The sequence below is a fragment of the Nannospalax galili genome, unplaced genomic scaffold (genome assembly GCF_000622305.1).
Source record: "Nannospalax galili isolate Female #2095 unplaced genomic scaffold, S.galili_v1.0 scaffold1833, whole genome shotgun sequence".
NCBI classification, from domain to species: domain Eukaryota; kingdom Metazoa; phylum Chordata; class Mammalia; order Rodentia; family Spalacidae; genus Nannospalax; species Nannospalax galili.
Genome location: NW_008332591.1, coordinates 187037 through 204122, shown reverse-complemented (window position 1 = coordinate 204122; position 17086 = coordinate 187037). Strand labels below are relative to the sequence as shown.

At 40.3% G+C, this 17086-nt stretch overlaps 1 protein-coding gene across 1 annotated transcript in view; it reads right to left on the bottom strand.

Moving 5' to 3' along the window:
- Nucleotides 1–8423: 8423 nt before the first annotated feature.
- LOC103729442 (POU domain, class 6, transcription factor 2) overlaps nt 8424–17086 on the bottom strand; it is a 140159-nt gene continuing 131496 nt past the window's right edge. The window contains exons 4-5 of the mRNA XM_008827513.1: nt 9585–9651; nt 8424–8469 (exon numbers count right to left, since the gene is read on the bottom strand). Of these exons, the coding sequence (XP_008825735.1) occupies nt 8424–8469; nt 9585–9651 (113 nt within the window). The remainder of the gene's footprint in view (nt 8470–9584; nt 9652–17086) is intronic.

The following is a 17086-nucleotide window of genomic DNA, read 5'->3' as shown; positions in this document are numbered from 1 at the left end:
TAGAAATGAAATACTTGGACTGTATATATTAAGACTATAAAGGGTTGTTCACCCTGACTCCCCTGGGATCTTCTTGGGAGTTTAACAAGTGTAGATTCCCAGCTTCACTTAGAATCTTTAAGTGGAACCTAGACATGGGTATTTTAAAAACTCACTGATCCTAATGCACAACTAATGCTGAGAACCATTGCCTAGAGTTTGGAAATTTCCTCTTGAGAAAAGAAAAAGAAAAATAATTTGGGATAAAGTACAGCTATAGGATCATGGGTGTGTGTGGCTTGAGTTAGACAAGGAGAGGGAATGGCTATTGTCAGGCAGGCCAGGTCCCAGTGGCTTAGAGAGTATTTGATTACAGACCGCTTTTCCTTTCTGGCAAGGAGAGACCTACCTTGTCACTGAAAGAGGCTGGTTGGCACTGAAAATAGTCTATAGACTGTGCTTTGAAGACACCTAAAATGGATTCCATGTGATTGTAATAACGCAGGGAGCTCGGAAAACACCCTGTTCTTGCTTTATGCCTTTATTGACTTTCTGCCTGTTTAGGTTGGCTGTAAGGATCATTGGCTTTAGCTTTAGATTGGCAAGTCCTCTGGACACAGAATACTGGAGGTGGCCAGGACTCTAAGAAATATTATTTTTAATGACCACAGATAGTAATACAACATTATTTTTCCCTTAAATAAAAAAAAAGAACTTTCTAAATTTTACAAACTCTGGCCTAAGAGAGCTTTCCTAGGGAGAAGAGAAAGGGTTTTTCTTCAACATTCCCCCTCTCTAAAACCTCTTAATGTTTTGTTGTCTTTGAAAGCCGTCCCTAAGTACCACCTCACATACAAGGACAGTGAGCTCAACTCTGGAAAGAGCACCAGCCTCGTAGAGGATTTGGAGCCCAGCTGAGAAAAAGAAGGAAGATCCCTAACTTTACTTCTTCTTCTTCTTTTTTTTAATGACAGTTAAATAGAAAACTAAGTGGTGCTGGGCTGATCATTGTCAAAGTACAGTTCAGACAAAATGTGTTGGGCTAGGAATGTTGCATTGATCGGAACCCAACTGGGCTTTCAGACATAGCCACTTGTTCTGAGAGTGAGCCAACAGAGCCAACAGCATACAAATGTCAAGCACTCCCACCACTGTACATTCATCTGTGGACTCACAGACCAAGGACGGGAGAATTGCCTTTTCTAGTAGACAGCTATTCAGAGGAGCATATGCACCTTTGCTGTGCCAGGTAGTAGAGACTCGGGAACTGTTCCCACCATGGTGCCGCCTTAGCCTTGGGTTGTACTCATAAGGTCCAGTACTTAGGTTTTCACAGCATGGAATGAAAGAGAAGGAAAACACCAGATTATCTATTTCACTGACAATCACAATGGATGTTCAAAAGACAGTAAAATATAAATAGAAACAATCTGAAATCAGACCATTTCTGGACTCCAAATTCAGTCATTATTAACGATGTTTAGGAAGCTGTTCAGCTTTTTGAGACTCAGTTTCTTCCTATCTGGAGACATATTTTGCCTCTTTCAGGTTGCTGTATAGAAGATGAGAGATTGAAATTACTTCAGTAATATAAGATATGTAGAAGTTTTATTTGATAAATGATTAGAGCTGTGAACCCATGGGTCCATGAATAAAATAATGAATATTAAAATGCACATTGTGAGTTTCAAAACACGCTGTAAATGTTAGCCAAATAGTATCAAGAGTATTTCTTAAACACTTCATATATGGTGTATGTGGTTAATCAAGGTAAGGATTACATGAGTACATTATCTTTCTCCCTGCCTTTGGCCCCTTGGAGGCTCTCAATACCTTCTGCTAAGAGTCCCCTTAAGAACTCCTCCTCACCTTTCTGACTCAGGCTCACGTTACAAGTGCATTCATTATGCATGCATGCACTTTTACATCATGATTATTTGCTTCTGTTCAACTTCAAGTATATCTATTTGTCTCCCATTCTTCCTTAGACTATAATAGCTATAATCAAGGAAGGAGAAAAACCCCACTGGCTCCAGCTCTCTTTCAGGAATCAAATTAGATGTTCTCACATAAGACATTTCATTTAATCCCCATACCCAACCTCCACCCACTGGGGAAAATGAGGTTCAGGGGATGTGCTGATTTAACCCAAGGGTCCAGTAGAGCCAGCATTTGAACCCAGTACTGTTTGCTTCTAAGCATCTCCTAGTCTCACAGATCTTTCTTAGGGTTCCAATGTATACCATTTATGCCCACCAAATGTTTGCAGTGGTTGATAAAAGTACTTTTTTTTTTTTTTTAACAACTTAGAGAATATGCACTGCTAAATCTCTAAGTCTATGCTTTGGAAGTCAATTTAAAAGTCCATGGAAAATTTACTTCAAACTTCTGGATAATGAGGCTAAAAGATAATACATGATATTAAAGTACTAGAATATTATATGAGTTCACATAAATACTAAGTGTTGCTTGTTCAGAGCAAAGTGCCAACCAGCACATTTGGGGCATCTCAAGTTGCCACTGAACTATACATCTGTGACATGAACATAAAAGTGGTTCAGCATTCTGCACTAGACTTTGGGATTAGTTCACCAGCCACCATCTAACAGACTGGGACTGGATGGTATGTGTGGCACCTGGCTCTTAGCCGAGCTTACTGTAGACAGCCTGTGGATGTGCCTCATTTCATAATCAGAATATTCTATTTTATTTGAGAACATACAAGTTATCATGTTCAGAATAATTTTTCGATACCACCCGCATCCTACCTTGAGCAGGTACGCTTTCCATCTATCACTACTTGATGTGAGTTTCTGTAGTCAGTGGTGGAAACACGCTGCCTGTTTTGTTAAACCCCTTTTACATGACCTGACTAATTGACAGAGCAGTACACAGGAATGGTAAATCCAAACAATGACAAAGAAGCAGTGTGGTGTGTAAGTGCATTCTTGGTAAACTAATTTTTCCCCCTGCCACTCTCAAAGCAATATAAACTTTGTTGTTCCTCCCAGACCTCAAATGCTTGTAATAAATTCTCTGAAATGTCAGTAATGTTGAACTGAGGAGTTTTTTTAAAAAGAGATTTTCTTTCTTTCTTTCATAAAAGGAAAAATTGTTCTTTGCAGAGTATATGGGCAAATACATTTTGCTTATTTTATTCAGTGCTTAATACGGATGGGTAAAGGGAATCCCATTTCCCACCTGGCCTCTTGTTGAATGAGTGAATCATGAATGACGTTCTCAATGTTCTGGATGATAGTATGAGCAGAAATAAATTCCTGCTCATTCACAGCTTTACCCTAATGAATACTTGCTTAACAAATTTATGGCATACAAAACATCTCTATCAGCATGCTGTATTGAATCTTCACAGTAACTCTCTGAGTTTGGATGAATTTTCTCATCCATGATAATCAAGTTTTCTTCGGTTCTTTAGTCCAAGAGGAAATACTGCCCAGCCTACATAGACTCCTACTTTCCACAGGTCCTCACAGCTTGGACTGCAGTAGGGTGTTGTCTACATAGTGATAGTGTATCATTTTTACCAAATTCACTCAATTTCAGAACATTTTAAATTAGTTCAGTAAAAACTATCAGCTCAAAGACTTATTTGATTGTCACAGCACTTCAATAAAAAAAGGATTGGCTTATTAGTCATGTGCAATAAGGGAGATGGATCTGTAACCCTCTCTCCTTCCCTAGACCATTATCCAGCCTGCATTTGTTTTCCTACAGTGCAAAATTTGGTATATTTTCAAGTTCATCTAGAAAGGAGGATCTAAGACTTAAGGAAATTTACAGTAGTCAGAATGCCATTGACTATGGAGAATGTTTGTTAACTAAATCAGTAACTCAGCTGACAGCAAAACCTGTAGGCGAAGAGTGAGGAGGCCTGGACCTTAGGTGCTACAGCCAGGGTCAAGATGGATAGCAACTTCATGTGGCCATTGTCTGCAGCATTTTAACCATAAAAATGAATGCTTCCAATACAAGATTAGCAGCACAGTGGTCTTACTCATGCTTTGCCCTTTTGTTTCAGACTTGTATGTAACTCAAAATTGTTTCTGACCTTGTATCTTAAAATCTGAAATTTTGTTGATTATGAGTTTTTGCCCTTCATCGTAAGTTTTAAAAATAGTGCATTAAAACATAATCTATTTTGATTGGTGAATTTTGGGGTCCACTCATAAATTCTGTGTCTGAGCTAAGGCCTCACATCACTGTCTCACCCTCGCTTCATTTCCAACTGGAATTCTGCAAGTGATTCAAAACTATGGTGAATGTAGAGATGCCTCCTTTCTATTAGAATGTATACGACCATAGAAGAAGGCACGAGCATGCACATGCATAGGTCACCAACATTGTAAAGGTTTAGGGATTTCCAACATAAAACTCCAAAAATAACTGAAAGAGTTTCTAGAAAGGGTTTAATTTTATTCTCTTATGTTTATGAATGAAAAATCATATACCCAGGAGACTTGTTCATGAAATTGATTGGTACTAATAACTGAAGGGAAAGGAGTTTGGCCCCCAACCCTAGACACTTTCTGTGGTTGGGAGAAGAACTCAAGGCTGGAGAATATTTACTTTAAAGGAAATGAAAACAATGAAAGTAACTACTCCCGAGAATGTTTGGACTTTATACTTTAAAAAGTGATGATACCACCTTTCCCTATTCCGTACCTATGTTTGAACTCAGTACTAAGCTTGCCAGTGGGAAGCCATCCCCAATGAGAAGATTAGAAGGACTTGTCCATGGAAGAATTCCACAGAGTTGGAACTCTCATTCACTTTTGTTGTGCTAGCCTGAGTGGTGACTAGATTGGTGTATTAGCAAATGCACACACTTGAGAATACTTTTAATACTGTCTCCTGAGCACTTTCACCTCTAAGGAGGTGACCAGGCTGCTCATTTCTCACACCAGCATGAACAGTTTCCTAGTTGCTATTTCCACTGATCTCTTTCTCTGTCTCTCTGTTATTTATTAAAATGTTCACTACAGCCAGAAAAGGAAAAGATTATCTTGCTTCCTGCCATGCAAGATGGTATGCAGAAGGCCAAGGTTAAATGCAGCATTTGGTTTCTTAAGCTTCTCTAATGTATAGGTGTGGAGAAACAATCTTGGACAAGAGCTTATAGTGGTGACTCTCTGAGGATAAAATCTTGACTTTAATTTGGACTCTCTAGCTAAGATAAAATCTGTTTCCACTATCATTATCCTACTTAAGTTTGTCTTATACGCTTTCCACTCAGCCACCCAGCTGAGTGAGATGAGATTCACCTGACCTTGAAGATTCTCAGAGGATCTAAGAATCAGGTTTTCAATAGCCAAGAAAGTCCCAGACTTCTACCAACATTTAGGTCACATAGCCATAGGCTTGAAAAAAAAGTTCTTAGAAGTGGCAGACAGAAAAAGGATATCCAGAGACTATGAGAACTTGTCAAGAGCCCTGAGTGAGGTGGATGGAAGAGGTTGGAGCTAAAACAAGACCATCAACCAGCCCTCTAGGATACCACTGTAGGCTCCAGTCAGTCCTGGTCCATCTCCAGACCCCTTAGAAAGGGCTTATTAGGGATTTTGCGAAATGCTTGGGACATCTCTAGTGCATATAAAACTCCTAAGGAACATTCTAAGGAAAAGCAATCTTAATGGTGATGGAAAGGAAACATGCTTCATTCACCCTTCTCTGCCTGTGGGGTCTTTTTTCAATTAGAGTAATATTGAAATTAAAATCTTTGGATTTGTTTTTCTACCCAGTAATAATTACATAAAGTCTCTCCTATCCCCAAAAGAAAGGTTTGCTTCTACTTATCATCTCTCTCCAGTACATTTTAGATACCCAGATTTTGGTCCTGGCTTGATCTATTGCAGATATGTTACAGCAAAATAAAGGCACAAGGAGTGGATCTGAGGCCTAACTTCAGGGCACTTTCCTATCCCGTGCATTCCTTATGTAAATTAGATTTGTATACTATACCCACACCAGTGACTTGTATTGACTGCTTGGCTCTTGAAGAGAGCTGTGCACTTATATTTTCTATTTAGAACTTCTTTCCTCGTGCCTCTGGGAATGACTGAAGCTGTGAGTTGGAAGGCTGTGGGTCTCAATGGAGAATCTAAACAGACCTTCAGGGACCAGCTCCTGGAATCAACTCTAGACTTGCCTCCCATAGCCCCAAGTGATCAAAATTAATGAACAAAGTTATTCTCCTACCTGGGCTTTTCTGAATTGGTAATACTTTAGACTCATACCTGTCTTGAAACAACAACCTGGTTTTGTAAATGCAATCCATTTCATGGAATTGAGTAAAAGAGTAAAATAAAATTATACTGCAATTTTACAGAAAAACCTGACAAGAGCTATTTGGAGAATTTTTGTCTAGGTGTTGCTGCCTGCCAGCACTATTAATTTTTTTCTTTCTTGAGAAATGACCTCACCCAAATATACCTTCATAACCTGTTTTATTACTTTTTTTTTCTGAAGCCATCACAGTATCTATACCGCTTTAGAAATAATTGTTATCCTTCAAAAATTTCTTTTGAACCCAAAATAAAAAAAAACCCTTCTGATGTACTGGTTTTCCCTAATAATCTACGTTGCACGGTTATAAAATACTACTTCTCTGATAGATTTTGAATAATGTAAGAAAATAAAGCTCACACGAAAATAAAGAAGTATAAAAGTGAAATTTAAGTTAGTCATATATGAATTTAGTTGATCTTTATTCTCTTAATTCTCTTAATTTTCAGACAAAACACTTTATTCTAGCTCATAAAGATCATTACCTTTGAGAATTAAATGTCTATGCAGTTCCTTTTAAATCGTTTTCTTTTTACAGAGTTCAAACCTTCCACAGTCCACAAACTCAAAAGCCCCAAAGCCAGGGGCTGGAAAAAATGTAAACCATGAAATTCTCCCTTTCTTTTAGATGTGTCTGCAGTTTTTCTTAATAACACAGATTTATTCAAATTTAATGCTCTATCTACTCAGTAATGTTTTAAAAATTGAACAAGGTATTCCTTTGGTGGTTGCCCATTCAGGGGCACAGAAGTTAGTATAATATCTACTCTATACTTAAATATACCATAAACATACCGATTAAGTTTATACGCTAAAATACAACAACAAAAAATTAGAATATTTTCTTAGGGTTGGAAAGAAAAGAAAGTGTGTCTTTGAACCTTCCTTTGTTGCAAAATGCAACAAAACAAAACAGCCTGGGATTTCCCACAGTGGTTGTTCAGAAAACCTGCAGAGATGAGCTACATCAGCGTTCAAGGAAGATGAGTGTTTCCAGGGCTCCATGGTAATGGGGCAGATGTAAGTAATTTCATCTCTCAAGGCAGGGCAAGTTTTTGTTTGGTAATTTAACCTAATATGGTGTCTGGGAGAGGAAAAAAAAAAAAAAAGAAAGAAACGTCCGATCACATGTTTCCTGGCTTGGATCTGAGTTCTCTCCCACAGGCTCATGAGTCAACACTTGTTGTCCAGTTGGTGGAGTTGTTTTCAGAGGCTGTGGAGTCTTTTGAGGCTGGGCCTGGCTGGCAGAAGTAGCTCACCTTTGAAAGTCAGCCCCTGTGTCCTGCTTTGGTGTCCCCTTCCTGTTGACCATCATGTGAACAGCCTCTGCCACACACTGCCTCCACAGACTGAGCTGCTCCCCTATTCTCCCTCCACTATGATGGACTGTAGCTCTTTAAAACTGTGAGTGTTGTTTCTGTTGCTTATAGCAACATAAAAGCTACTGATGGCCATGGTATATAGACCTATCTAGTCTAATTGTTCTTAAAAAGGATTTAATTCTCTCTTTGGAACAATAGAGATGAATTTTAGATGCTGCTTGGACTGTACATTTTACGTATTGATTATGTCTGTGCTCCCATTGGATGTCAAATGTCCAGGGGTGACATTTTTAGCTTGTGTTCATTTCAGTACCATGTCAAAAGTGTTAGGTTCCTTTGTCCTTATAAAAAGTATAAAAAAACACATTTTCAGTTATGACTCAGGAAGATGTTCAAGGTGACTGTTACCCAGGCCCAAGTGTCCAGAAATCATTAATCCTCACTTACATATTTTCATTTCCTGGTAGACTTTGGGCCGCTCTGAGAAATCAATTTCAAAGAGACAAAACTATGGAATATAAAATAAAGTCAGTTTACAATACTAACTTCCTACCTGCCTTTTGTTGTGTACTGATCTGTCTTGATCTTGTTGATTTTACCATTTAACAGCCCCAAATGCCATCGGTGGTGTCAACCTTGGGTTGGGGAGGCTGCACAGTTCCCACCTCCAAGGAAGATGGGTGGGCTGGCATTTGAAATGGATGCATAAATTTCTCAGTCTGTTGGACTTTGTCACTGTCTATGAGCACACGGAATCTTCTGGAATCTCTCTGGGGAAATCATCATATGTAAGTGAGAGAACAGGTGAGCCATTAATTTCTACATCTCTGTGCTGGCATCACAGTCATTCTGTTTGGAAGCTAACCTGTTTGAAAGAATGATTTGAAAGTTTGAAGTTATATATTCCTGAATTCTCCAGTCTTCCTCAGTGGTAGTAGGTTAAAGATGAGTTTTCATGATTAACCTGAACTATCCATTTTTTATTTCTTCAGCCTAACAGTAATAAATAAACATATAGCTGATTTATCTTTTATAAAGATGCATATTTGTTGAGACTCTGGGCATGAATTTGAAGTACTTGTTAAGTCTGTGGAGCAATGGTTGGAATCTGGGACATAAGATGGGGGCTAAATTTCTTTGCCCTCCTAACCCCAGAGAGTCTTTAGAAAAATAAAAACAAAAGAGCAGAAAGTATTCAAGGCAAGACTCTGTTGTATTCATAATATAGAGAAATAACCACCATGCCTCATGGACAGTAGATGCAGTTCTCCATGGGGCTACAAAACTGTGCTGGTAATAATTTTAATTGGATGCTATCTTTGCTGCCTTCAAAAAGTATCATAAAATGGAGTTATTACAGGCTACAAGTGCACTTACAGTGCTGGCCTCTCACAGAAGGAAAGAGATAACATTTATCCTTTGGAGGGCAACATCAATGGGCTTCTATTTGTTTCGTTTACATGCATCCCCAGCTGCCTGCTATCTGCTTCCTCTTCCCTATGTCTAAGAGATCAATTTGAATTAGACGCTGCAGAGCTGGATGCTGAGTTTTGCTGGCCCTCTGTCTTGGGGACTGCACAACACCATGGAAAAGTCCTTTGTACTACTGGGGAGGGCATAGAGCTTACCTGTAGAGGGTTGGGCGGTGTGAGCGGTGAAGGAAGGCCGTGTCCTGGAGAGGGGCTGGGTTTCTGAGGAGGGCTTGGGCTCTGTTGGGTTGGAGATGGCTGGTTCTGGTTCTGAGGGTGGGAGTGGGACTGAGAAGTCTGCTGTAGCTGAGCTGGAGGAGCCGGCAACTGCTGGGAGGGTGGTGGCTGGTGGGGTGGGGTAAGTTGGAGATGCGCTTGGGGCTGCTGAGACTGTGAGGGCGCTTGTGGGGCTGGCGGTGGGTGCTGGCTGGTTGGTGGAGGAGGCGGCTGCTGCTGCTGTTGCTGCTGCTGCTGCTGTTGCTGCTGCTGCTGCTGCTGTTGCTGCTGTTGCTGCTGCTGCTGCTGGAGTTGCTGGAGTTGCTGGAGCTGTTGCAGTTGGGAGTTCAGGGATGAGGTAGCTGTAGAAAAGACAGGGATCGTGGCGTGAAACAAACACAACAAACGCGGTGTGTTTTGATGCCTTGTCCTGTGCGCACTGACAAGGGTCCCCCTTTGCAAAGCTTTGCCCTCCCCCAGGTGATGCTCCTTGGTGCTGTAGAGGGTTGTAAGACTCTGGAAGAAACAAAAGCACTTTTTTGGAAAACTTTATAACTTAGGACCAAAATGCAGTGCAGAACCTATGTGTCTTACAGGTAGTGAGCACTGCTTGAAAGCATCACATTTAAAGGGTATACAAGAAATAGAGATTATTTTTAAGTGCTTTCTCTCTCTCCCTCTTCCTTTCCACCTGCAAAATACACTCATGCTTTCAAGATTTGATTTAGATTGCCAAAGTTCAACAAGTTTAATTCTTTTGGTAAATGCTTGACTGGAGTTAAGAACAGAACACTAAATTGTTGGTAATCTCCTCTCCATCCATCATCAATGCCATTATGGGTATCATTTTCCCTTGCTACTTCAGACCACCACCAATTTGCTCAGATATCTTAGTTTCTACAATGTGTTTTGCTTTTTTAAAATTTAAAAATAGCTCAGGCCTCTTAAATTTTCAGATTCAAAAACTTGTATCTGAAGATTAATTTTTTTTCTCTAGTGATCAGAGAGACAGCTTTAAACTGAAGAGATTAAAGTCAGCAACTGGGAATTATGTAGGGTAATCGTTAGACATAGTGATATTGCAAGGAGGTAAGATAATAAAATCTTTAAGGTTTTCCTGTTATGTGAAAGATAGGAGATGTGTGTGGGGAAGCAGTCTATGTCATACAGGCAACATTGATAGATGTGTGTGGGTGAAGCATTCTGTGTCATACAGACAACATTGCTTGGAGATGTATGTGGGTGAAGAGTCTCAGTGTCATACAGGCAACATTGGCTCTCAGATCTCATCAGGCACAAAACAAGGCCTGCAGTGGGAAACCAAAGCAGTCCTAGAAAATTGCTGCTGGAAGCCGTGTTCTCTTCCATCTTTGTATAAGCCTCAGTCTAAAAGCTCACTTAAAACAAATCCATTGACAAATATAAGGATCAATACAGAACCTATAGGCTTAGGTGAAAAAAATTTTCTTGCTTCTCTCCTACCTTGAATTAGTTGACATTTCCAAAGACATGATCCATATTCACAACATCAAAGTAATCCTTATTTGAAAAACTTGTTTTTAAAAAGCTATTAAAATATATGATATGAAATAGGATATATTTGCCTTCACACAACAGGTGAAGTTGAAGAATATTTGTGTACATTGAACTTTGTTGGGCACCCAAAGAATCCTCCCAAGAAGGATGTTAACTAGTGACTACTTTTGTAAAGAATCACTTTGTAAGATATGTTGAATGCCAGCTAGGTACTAGTAAGCTACCAGGTAGTATATAGGATTTAAGAAGGTGACATAGTCCTATCTTCAAGAAGCTTATAGTGTATTTTGGGAAATAATATTAGTTCATATTAATTTTTAGCTGAAATACAGTTTGGAGGTACCTATTATAGAATTCGCTAGAATTATATGCGAGATTCATAACTGTTAATTGACTAAATGATAGTGTAAACCTGACAAAAAGAGTCAAGAGATCAGGAGAAGTGGTCCTCTGTGGTCTGAAAGGTGAAGACAGCATCATGGTGGGTATGGACCTAGTCAGAGAAGCCTCAGCAGAATGAGGTGCAGAAAAAGAAGGTATCCATGACTGGGGAAAAACCCAGAATTAACATGGCTTGAGTGACATTTCTGAGGACAGTGTTGAAATGACTGCCTGAAACTGAGAGTCAAGGGAGTTTTGAACTGTAGAGAAATGGAGGTGAGCTGAATCCTCCCAATTAACCTGGGTGTAAGATATGATTCAGGCTTGTTCAAGGAGGGTATAGTTGTACTCGTTAAATAATAGCTTGACTATTCCCAGGGTCACCAAATACCAGTTCTGTGATCTCAGGTACCAAGTAGGGTGGTCATACTGGCCAGTTTGATAAAAGTCCTGATCATAGATCTGTTTAAACAGTTCAAGGTATGTCCTGCCTTGCAAGTATACCCAGAGTGCTCTGGGACTTGTAATGTGATGCTTGAGGTAGAGATGGGCTATAAATTTCCCAGTCACTTCCTTCATTATTGGAACTTTGAATGAAGACCTACTTTGCTATTTTTTTCCTCACTCCTTTTATCACACAAAATCATATTTATTGAAGACCAAGGATCTCAATTCTGACCCCTGATGTCTCTTACATTCTGGGGTTCCTGGAGGAGTGAGGTCTCACCTCCCCATGTGGTGGAGTTACAGATATTGGAACCTAATTGCAGCTCACCTCCTGTCTGATTCAAACCAAGCCTATCTTTCAAGTGTGGCACATGCGCTAGTGCTTATTTTCATGGCTGACATCCATACCATAGGGTTTCATTTGGATTAGAAAAGCATTTATCTAAATCAGCATTTAGAAACAGGAAAGACTGGGGAATATCGGCAGATAGACAAGTAGGTACAGCAGACCCTAACCTACTAGTGAGATGGGTCCTGGATATGTCTTCAATGCTTTATGTCAGTGCGTTCAGGTGACTCAGATATTTCTTTCCTATAACTGACAGCTTGACTAGAAAGACATAAACACAAGCAAAACCCCATTGCATTATGTAAACTGATTTGGCATCTGTAAGCAAAAAGTATGTAAAATCAGATGTGTTCAGGTATGTGGTGAATGCAAAGAAAACAGGAGGGCATGTGTAAGGATGTAGCTCTGGTCTAAAGTGTGTGAAGATATCAATCCAGTGATTGGAAAATGCAAAGATGAAGTATCCCTAAACAGCTCATCTTATAAAGCAAGATAAAATAAGAACATGGAAGAATAAACAATAAGGGAGCTTAAGAAGGTTCAAGGACATAGCTAATCTACAAAATGGGTTTGTAGATAAATGATGCTTTTGGAGATAAAACTCTGACCCTAAACATGGGAGATTAAAGATTTTACTCTCTTCTGTAGTTTTTATGTCCTTTTATGGTTGTTTTCTCTATATATGCACTGGATAGGCCAATATTAAACATGAAATTTAACCATATTAACTGTGGCTGTGAAAGATAAAGAGAGGTCCAAAATATAGTGTGAAAATTTAAAAACATGTTTTGAAAAGCTAACAGAAAACAAAATTCCATCAGACTTTCAGTTTCCTAGGGAGAATTGAGTGATGTTGAACCCAGTGGCTTGGAACTTCCTCCCCAAACCATCAAGTACGCCAAGAATCGTGCATTTATCTATTTATTCAGTTTCTATATTTCAACTATAAACAAGTTTCTCAATCTGAATGTTTGTTTAAAGTTTCCTTAGTAAACCCCACACTTAAATAGGACCATACCACCAGAGTGATCACCATTACATTGAATAAAATGTACAGAAGATTACCTCCAAGGCCTGGGCAGGGGAGTGAAAAACATCATATAGACAGCTGTCTCTCTTTTCCTTGGAGATTAGCTTTAGCTCCAGGACTTTTGTGGCTTCCCAAACCCTCAAGTGTTCACATCTTCTATTTAAAATGACAGTATATAATCTGTGTAAATCCCCCCATGTACTTTAAATGATTATTTATATTACTTACAGCAGTATGCTATGCAACCTGTTGCTAGTTGTTACGCTGTACTGCTTACAGAATCACAATAAAAGTCCATACAAATTTAGGATGATGTAATTAAAAATACTTTTGACCCAAGGTTTATTGAATCTGCAGATGCAGAATCCAGGCTGATTGTGCCTGCATTTGAAAAATAAATCCACAAGATTCCAGAGAAATAAAAAAATGGTGCCCTATGCTTACCAAGATATAAAAAAGGTAAATGATTTCTAAATGCTAAACAAAGTGTCTCCACTTCATGCAGGTCCTGTGGTTATAATTATTCTAGTGGGATCACCAGTTCAGTAACTTCCTGGATTTTTGAGTGTATGAAGGAGCAAAAAGCTCTTTTCACTACTGATGCTTACACATCTCTGGCCATGTGTGGAAAGAGGGATGGCCTCACTGAAATGCAGTGGTCAATGGTTACTGTAGGGACTACTAATTTTCTGGTTTCGGTTGTTTTTTAAATTTTTAAAAAAATTAATTAATTAGGGTTTTTTGTTTGTTTATTTTGTTTATTTGAGACAGGCTCTTATTACATAGCCCTGGCTGTCCAGAAACTTCCTATGTAGGTCAGACTGACCTCAAACTTGGGGTTTTGTTTTTGTTTTTTTTGCATCTGCCTCCCAAGTCCTGCAGTTACAGGTTTGCACCACCATTCTGTCTTGTGCTTTTATTTTTAATCTTGAGAAATTTCAACAAATTTAAAGTCCTCATCAATTAATTTCAAATGAAACTTTAATTTTTACTAAAAAAACATTGTTGCAAAATACCTGCTACTCAAGAACTATTACCTCTGAATTACTTTTTTCTAATAGTAAATTTCCTTCTTTCACAATTACGTACATGCACACTGTGTGTTCTGGTCACCCCCCCACCTTCTCATTTCCCTTATATTCCCATTGGCCTCCCTTCTCCCTGCATATATCTTTCCCCTGTTTACTAGTTTGGGTTTTGTTTAGTGTTCCACCCAGGACCATCTGTGTGATCCTGGTGTGCTCACCAGTGGGTACACAACTGGATACTATGCCTTTCCCTCTCCCAGAATGTGTTGGCTACCAACGGATCAGCAGTGTGTGGTAGGGCTCATGAGTCCCTTCCTCCGTTCATAGCTAACTGTTAGGAGGGCCTAATTTCTGTGGGCCTATAGCCAGCATAGCTGCTGTGAGTTTGTATGTCCCATGACTGTGTCATGCTTAACAGATGGTATTTCAGCCTCCTCTCCATCCTCCAGACTTTACAGTCTTCTCCCCTCTTCCATAATGTTCCCTGAGCCTTAAGGGGGTGTATGAATGTTGTCTAGGCCTGAACCTACAACTGTCCTTTGTGTTTAGTATCTTGTGAAGCCATGGGCCTTTGCAATTACCTCCATTCACTCAAGAGATATTTCTGTGTTTAAGGCTAAGACTGCCCTTTGTGGGTATAAACATTGATACTTAGGGGGTGGTTTGATGAAACATCTATTCAGCTAAGCAGCCATCTTAGGCCCCACCCCCAGGGTTCTAGACCAGGTTTACAGTATTAGGCATAGATTCTTGTAGAACAAGCCCCAAATCTAGGGAGCTGTTGGTTACCACAAACCCCACCCACCACAACTATGCCATCATTGGACCACTCAGCATTTTTCCAGGCAGATTGGTATTATAGTTTGATGAGTTCACAGCTGGGTTTGATCATTGATGCCTTCACCCCATAGCAGCCTACATAGCACCTTCCAGAACCATGAGAACCAGTCAATAGGGAAGAATTCGCCAGACTAGTTCCAGCTTGATTTCTCTACATCTTGCATCCAAGGTGTGTAATGTCGACAGCAGTAGCATCTTATCAACTTGTTCTGATGGGCATCGGAGAGGAATACCAAGGCTTATATTGTTTGGGGGCCTCCGGGGCTTCCCTGACCAACGACTCCCCCTGAGGTATTCCATACTTGGCGCTGGTGTTTTTGTTTAGTGAACCATTGCTTCTAGGACTGGCATTGTTCAGGCTTGTGGGCTATCTACCTTCAAAGCTTCTTTCATGTTCTTTGTAAAATCCGGTTCCTACATAGGTTACTGAGTAGTTTTCTCACGCCTCCTTCATTTTTCTTCTCTTTCCTGGTCTTTCCCTCCACCCATTTGAACCTTTCCACCCCCAATATACTCCTTCTTCACCCTCTTTTAACCCATGTGGAACTCTCTCCTGCCTTAAGGGGACCTCCCCCACCACTGTTCATGTTTTAGTTTCTTGGGTTCTAGAAGTACTCCAAGTTAAACTCATGAAACTAAAGAATTGGAGCTTGGATCCACATATGAGAAAAAACATGCGGTGTCTGTCTTTCCAGACCCAGGTTTCCTTGCTTAGTACAATGAATCCCCCCCTCCACACACACACACACTTGTATCCATTTTCCTGCAAATGTCATTAATTTGTATTTAGATTGGCATAAAATTCCATTGTGTCTATATACTACATATTGTCTATTTGTCATTTGATGGACATCAAAGCTATTATGAATAGCGCGCTGAAGGACAAGGATATGCAAGTGCCTCTATAATGGTGGAGAAGGAGGAGGAGGATGAGGAGGAGAGGGAGGAGGATGAGGAGGAGGGGGAGGAGGAGGGGGAAGAGGATGAGCAGGAGGAGGGGGAGGAGGAAGGGGAAGAGAATGAGGATGAGGAGGAGGAGGGGGAGGAGGATGAGGATTCATCCCTGCCCTTTCAAGGGCTCTGGCTGTTTAAACTTGACCTTCCCAGCAGGATCTCAGGTGAGGAAGGGGAGGGGGAAGAGGATGAGGAGGAGGGGAGGAGGGGGAAGACAATGAGGAGGAGGGGAGGAGGATGAGGAGGATGAGGAGGAAGAGGAGGAGGAGGAAAAAATAATAAAAATCCCTCCTCATAATGTTTAAGTAAGTTTATGATTATGTGTTGGGCCGAATTCAGCTGCAGGCTGGACATACTTGCAAGTGATTGAACTGAGGTTCCTTATGAGACAGAGTCATAAAATGGCAACTTCCTGGCTCCTACATACTACTCCAGATGTTTTTCAGGATACAAGTACCCTAGGACATGACCTGATTGTTAGAGCCTGGTAGAACCAAACTATTTGGAAGGCAGCTATGCTCACCACTATACTACCAACGCCTAGAAGCAAACTATTTGAATCTGGTGAATCTGAAGATGGAGAACAGAGCCTCTTCAGTTAGAAGTAAAGGATAAAGTCAACAGCTACAGGATGGACCAGAGGAACAGGACTAGAAACTTCCCAGTAGATGTGACAGTTAATATTGATTGTTAACTTCACAGGATCCAGAATCATAGAGAAGACAAGCCTCTGAATACACCTGTGAGGAATTACATCTATTAGATTAACATCTGGGCATGCCTATGAGGAGTATGGCTATTAGATTACTCTCTGGGCATGCCTGTTAGGGATTTTCTTGATTACATTAACGAAAGTGGGAAGACTCACCCTGAGTGTGGGTGGGACCTTCCAACAGATAGAAGGAGGTCCTGGGGGAAAGCATTTGCTTTAAGTTTACTTGTCTTCCTGGTGAGCTTATCTATCCTGTTCCCTAGTTCATCTGCCCTGTTGCTGCCACCACCACTGATGCTACAGGGCTGCGCCACCCCCCTTTGATGATGTCAGAACTCAGCTTCTTCAGGCTCAGCAGGGCAGAGAGGAGTCACTATCAAAGTACCACAGGCTCATTCCCAAGTCACCCAACACACCACAATGATAGCTTCTTGAAATTCTGGTAAGTCCTGGATGCTGTGCACACAGGTGGAAAACAGTCACTGCAGTGTGGGCTAAAAGTAACGGTGTTTCATAGTTT